Source organism: Dufourea novaeangliae, unplaced genomic scaffold, assembly GCF_001272555.1.
Source record: "Dufourea novaeangliae isolate 0120121106 unplaced genomic scaffold, ASM127255v1 scaffold246, whole genome shotgun sequence".
Taxonomy (NCBI): Eukaryota; Metazoa; Arthropoda; class Insecta; order Hymenoptera; family Halictidae; genus Dufourea; species Dufourea novaeangliae.
The window spans coordinates 622,263-628,639 of NW_015374139.1; the positions used below are offsets into that span (position 1 = coordinate 622,263).

Here is a 6,377-nt window from a genome sequence, read left to right on the forward strand (position 1 = left end):
TAGATATGCGGATCTTCTACGGTATGCAATGGCAGACCTCTAAACACAGAAGACTAAGCTTTATTCCTAGTTCTTGTAGCAGCTGGTAGTTATAAGAATAATTTCTCACTTTATATACCACGTTACATTTATACTTCTTCTTTTATCAGGCTGCATCATGTTAATGCCACTAAATGTAAAACCTATGCCTTCACCAGATAGCTTTGATAGAGACAGTTAAACATTTAACTTACAGTACACCTATTGTTATACATGTCAGCAGAAATAAGTGATTATATTCATAGTTGAATGTGCATGAGATGCGAAGTGTCGTGTCATGTAGTAATTGTTATTATTGAACTCTGTAAATCAATGCTAATTCCCTTATGGAAAAGGTTGCGACAATCATATGTATGTTATGAATTTGTAAAAGCATATCACTGAACAAAGTTTTGATAAACTAATCGTGTTATAAAAAACTGTCAAAAAAGGTATGTAAAACACGACTCCTCTAAAAGAAAAAGAGGAACATGATTCTCTACATGAAATACTCTTAACGAGCAAACCTACTAGATCACTCTTGAAGCTCGTTATCATAGCACAAAATTATCTATATGAATATGTAGATAAATATTATCATTGCGTTCCGGCATAATTATTATTTATATAAAAAATTGTCTTTGCTTATAGCTAAAATATTATGATGCCTCGGCTATATAAATATATATATTTATATATATATTTATATCATTATCATTATTGTTATTATCGAATTATTTTTCATTAGCGCGTATATATATATATATATATATACCATTCACAACACAGAGTGCATAGTACGAAGCCGAACTGAATCTGTTCACCCCTAATAAGATTACGACGAAGGGAGGAACAGATCATAAAGCTTCAATGTAACAACGCACAACCAATTTTTATACAACCTGCGTGCACCAATTACTTTTCGTCATTTTCTCGTATTGACAAAAGCAAGACTTTAACTTACATAATTGTATTAAGTAGAATCGTTAAGGTATTATGTTTCTGATAATATGAGCTTTACTAGTAACAGATGAAAGACTAATATAGACGAGAATCAATTTCCACAACCATTTCTGTATTCATCGCGTAGAGTGCTTTAACGAAAACTTAAAAAAAAAAATTGATACAAAAACATACGTTCTATCGCTTTCTCCTGCAAAAAACTTCATCCAAATTGTTCAAAAACTGAATATCAAAGAAAACTGTTTTCTAACAAGAGAAGCTCCAACACTTAACACTCATTATTATAACTTTTATAATGAACTTTACGAAATGACAAATTCTGATATGGTACTACTTGTAAATCGTGGAAAATAATTGTATATTTGTTTGTACAGGAAGAACTCTTATCAAAACCATCAACCTCACTGATTGACTAAGTTCATATTTTTTCTTTCTTTCATATGATTCGAGTAGGATGATAATATGTTTCATTATAAATGAATATTTTGGAAAAGACCTGCCTCGATGATCGATTATCAAACGTGATTCTATCAAAGATGATATCCAAAATATTTCAACTTATTCTACCTTTGCCCTATATTTACTGCTAATATGAATGGAATGATTTTCAACCGAAACGCACGGTGTCCAGGAATTTTTCCTTGCTCAATATCACGGAGACTAATGGATTTTCGTTCATTTTCCTAACACTGTACTGGAACTTATCGTTTATGGAATTGTGCTATCTGTTAAGAGTCTGTTTTGATGAAATTTGATTTTACAGCTTATTATAATTCATTAGCAGTATTGCATTTGTTATTAAGGTAGTGCAAAAGCATGTTGAAGCGTTAGACATTATTCGACTGATCACATGCAAAGTTAAACGTATGGGAAATAGAATGCCGCTATAAATAACGTTAACGTAGTAGAAATTATCTTTACAATTACGGTATTATGATATTTACGATTGCACATTCTCTGATACGCAGGATTTTTCCTAGAAAGAACATACAACATGTGCATTTGACTTTAACGACGTTAAGCTCTTTGGAAAAGAAAATTATTAAAATATCCTTAAAAACAGGCGCGCTCTTACAGTAATAAATAAATAAAAAAAAAAACAATACACTTTAGAAAGACACGAAAAGGAACTTTTTTACCAACGACTTCTGCACACCTTAAAACGGCAGTAAGCAAGCCTTCTTGTCGGACCTGACGAAATCTATTCAATCGGATGATGTGTATTGTTGACAAAAATCTTACTTTCTGCATGACAGTGTCCATTAAAATTTCGTTTATTCTCGGTGATAACGGTTAAAAATAATTGCGTACAAAAGACGTTTCATTCATGCAGAATGTAAGATAAACGCATGTTTGCAGTTATCACGAATGTCACGCGACTTCGGTTTCCCCAGAAAAATTTTGGTTTTGTTTGTTCTTAGAATTACAGTCTTACTAAGAATATTCTTTTTTGGCTTACAGGAGTTCATTACTTTAAGCTCGATTAGTGAGCAATAATATATCGAATTTCTGTGTTCGAACATCCTGGTAAACTTCCTTATAAATGTGCTACTCCGTTTCACAAAACCTAGCAGAGTCTTACATATGCTTTGAACACTTTACATTGTATTGTAAGTGAAAAAATTTAGCTTCCTTTGGAACACTCAGAGCATACGATTTCAGTTCCTGAACTTTCTGAGTACAAACACAAACAGATCTTAGTTTCCGGTTTTCTGAGTGCCGGCAACGTTTCACGGTATTCGAGGCCTTGTTTCTTTTTTCTTTTTGTTTTTTCTTGAAATCTCATGATACTTACATTTAAGGTGACACATATAAATTGTGCTCAAGCCACTTGTTAATAAAAAAAGCCACAAAAACCTAAGGATTTAGTTACTATAGTCGTCTAGGTTGCACAACGCTGTTATTGTTCAGACGCGTAGTGGTTTGGTTGTTGAAATTTTCGTCTTGTGGAATGTGTTCTGTTCTTTCGTCGAAAAATCCTGGATTCAGAATGATGTTGGGAACAAGCTCAATCACTTCCTGCTCCTCCAGCTGCGCTGCAATTTTGGAACGGAGATTAATTTTCATTGGTCTAGGCCACGAGTTATATTAGCTTCTACCCTCTCCCTTTACCAATAGTTTGCTGGGTTACATATTGTACACATACGAAAATTTTGCAAGTATATACATTAATAAACAAATTTTTCAAGTTAGTAAGAAAACTCATTCTGGACAATAAACATATATTGCTTACCCAGCAAGTGTATGTGCTACCTTTGTCCTATATTTTGTACAGTCAAAGATTTACTAATAGCACATAATGTTATCTAGGCCATAATGCTCTATCACTATCATAATACTCTCTAGTCATTACACTAATCATTCTGCATACCAAATTTTATACAAACCACCAAAGCTTATAATCGGATACATAAGGTATTTTACAAAAATTAGTAACAAACAGGGTATTGGAGTGGTTTGTTAAATAGATTGATAGTAAGCTTGGTGGCTGATGAAATGTATTCATAAGATTTAGGTTTCATTCCTATGAGGAGTGTAAACGGTGCTACTGACAGGCAAACTGTACAGAAAATGGTAAAAATATGTTAATAGATTAATTTAGTGCCTTATGTTGTAAAGTGTTCAGTGCGAAAGTTAAGGAAGTGTTATTGTAAAACTGGTACCATAAGAACATTGTTAAAATGCTATTAAATTGTTAAAGTTAAACACTAGAAAATTTGTTAAATGCTAATAAAATTTGCAGAGCGCTTGCAGTAGAGAAACATCAGTGGAAGATAATTGGCACTGTATTAGAAGAGCACTAAATTGATTGAAAGGAGAGTGGCTGATGTAAAGAAAGCTAGAGATCAGGGCCATAGATAAGTTGAGTGGTTAGTGATGCTATCGTTTCTGCTGCGGATCTTCTCCTCTAGATAAAGTATGTATGTTACGAATTTTGTAGTCACTCTCAAAAATTAAATGATGTAGCATTATTCTACCAGGTCGATTTAGTTGCATGGAAGAAAGTGAGTTTCATCAGCAGAAATAAATAGCATGAAAGAGAAAGAGTAGAAGCAAAAGCTTTTAGATAAAGTTACTAGGAAATGCTTACAGGGTACTTTGCACTCACGATAGAGGAGGTAACAAGTACCTATACCAAGAATCATAAGTGTACCCATAACTATGCCTACTGCTGCCACCCAGACACGAGTGTCAAAATTTTCTACACCTGACAAGAGATGTCTTGCAAGTTCTGAAATAATTGTCAATTATAAATAATAATAATACATTATGTACAAGCATAGTCATACTCTGTGAAATCATTAAGCTCAATATCCGTGTACCTAATTCTTCAATACTGTGGTGCGTATGACCTTCAACCTCAACGATCTCTCCTTTTCCTAGCTGATTTGTTGCCCACACTCGGAAAGAATATGTTGTATTTGGCACCAAGTGATAAACATCAATTTGCCTCTGAAATATCATTAGTTTACTATTAGTTCTGTTCATTTGAACCTAATACAGAGTGAATGTTATTTTAGAAACAGAGTATTTACAGAATTTGGAGGAATATGTGTTGGAACAATAGGCTTCCAGTCTTCTGGTTCTTCACCCATACTCGGTTTAAGACGATATTCGGCAGTGAAATCTATGATAGGATAACCACCTGTGCCAGCTACTTCCCAAAGAATATTTGCCAATATTGTGGATGGTTTTACCCATACATTTTGTAAAGGTGGAGGAGGAGCTGAGAAATAAAATTATAATAATGTTAACATATAAGTTAGATTCAAGATATAATTACAAGTTTGATAGCTTACTTCTAACTTGTACATTAATTCTAGTCTTGACAGCATCGTGATCATCGTCTAAGGTGCATGAATAGTTCCCAGCATCATCTGCACTAACATTGACAAGTTCCAGAGCTCCATTAGGCTCAACCTTTAGTCGTTCAATTTGTCCATCCTCACGTCCCTCCCTTATCCACATCACTCCAACAGATTCGCCTGGCTGTGGTAGTGCATCTTCTTCTGCACAAGCTAAAGTCAAATTCTGACCAATGTCTACATCGACAAAACGCACTGGCACCAAAGTCACTGCTTCCTGCCATGCTAAAGATCATAATAAATTCATTGACTAATACAATTCCATGAAGATTACAACAGTAACTGTAAAAAAAATGCAACGGGACATAACTAAAAATTCCAATCAACAACAATAAAGATTAATTGCTTATATAAAATACAAAAATATGCAATATAGAAATAATTCATTTCGTTAAAAAAAATCAACGATCTCTAATAACAATATCCAATACAAGGTCGTCTTGTAATAAACAACCATTTAAAAAACCATATAAAAAATCCCGATATAAGAGAACACTAACACACACATAAAACTTATATAAGCAATGCATAAATATGCATCTGTAGATTAATTGTTTTTTTGTTAAAAAAAATATATAAAACAACCGATTTGAATGACAGGTAGGATACGTAGATATGTAACTCATCGCGATCGAATCGTGTGTTTACAATGCACCGTACGGTTTTCAATAAATAAAAATATACATCTTGTAAACAACTTAATTTGCTGTCTACTTATGCGCGTAACGCGTACCTGAAGATCGAATTACAGAATAAATGAATTGTCATGCTGCTGATCAATGGACTCGGCGGAATGCTTGTTCGAGGATCGCCGAAGAGCACAGGATCGTCGGCGGACGTGCAGAAAAACAAGATACCCAGTGAAATTTGCATAACTCGACCCTGAATCGTAACGATCGTGCAGTTAGCCCGATTTGCACGGTGCACGTATACAAGCGCACGATGGAGTGTCACATTGATCGGCAGGTGCACTTACGGCCCCGTGCGGAGAGTCCCTTGGTGGTTCGTTCCTTACCTGTCAGGAAGAGTATCAGCGTGACGATTCTATGCCCAACCATTCTGCCATATTAGACGGTCTCGCGTAGATGCATACGGAAACGCGTTAAGAATCTCTTCTGAGCCGCATCTTTGCTGATCGATTTTATTTCTCGCTTTCTTCCAACGAACCACGGGACGCGGGAGCTGTCAAACTCATCACGCTTCGCGGAACACCGCCCGTCCGGCGCTCTTTGGATTTTATTGAGTTGCCGACGCCGCGCTCTTGTGGCGACGCTGGGAACCTGATTCGCGGAGAACAGGGCCTGCAACCGTGCCAAAAACAACCGTAACAGCTGTTCGATTATGCGCCCGTTTTGTTTTCCTCCCCGCGTTATCGAATACGCGTTCAGTCGAGAGCAACCGCCGATAAACGATTAAAAGACCGATTATCATTAATCGACGACCATGATGTTCGACACGTTGGAAATCATTGATTAATCCGTTATGATTCGACGGGCAGTAGAAATGACTAGTTACCTCGTTAAATTGGAT

The 6,377-nt window shown here is 35.5% G+C and overlaps 1 protein-coding gene across 3 annotated transcripts; it reads right to left on the minus strand.

The window, feature by feature from the left end:
- Positions 1–2,049: 2,049 nt before the first annotated feature.
- LOC107191349 (contactin-1) lies at positions 2,050–6,042 on the minus strand. Of its 3 annotated transcripts, none has more exons than XM_015580370.1 (6): positions 5,903–6,042; positions 4,782–5,000; positions 4,518–4,708; positions 4,305–4,434; positions 4,073–4,213; positions 2,050–3,017 (listed from the first exon to the last, which is right to left on the minus strand). In XM_015580370.1, exons 2-6 carry the CDS (start codon positions 4,948–4,950, stop codon positions 2,854–2,856), a joined length of 795 nt encoding a protein of 264 aa, XP_015435856.1. In that variant the 5' UTR covers positions 4,951–5,000; positions 5,903–6,042; the 3' UTR covers positions 2,050–2,853. The 3 variants fall into 3 exon arrangements, with proteins under 3 accessions (XP_015435856.1, XP_015435854.1, XP_015435855.1); XM_015580368.1 differs by having other exon boundaries at positions 4,782–5,072; positions 5,863–6,042; XM_015580369.1 differs by having other exon boundaries at positions 2,928–3,012; positions 4,782–5,072; positions 5,863–6,042.
- Between the last annotated feature and the right edge of the window lie 335 nt (positions 6,043–6,377).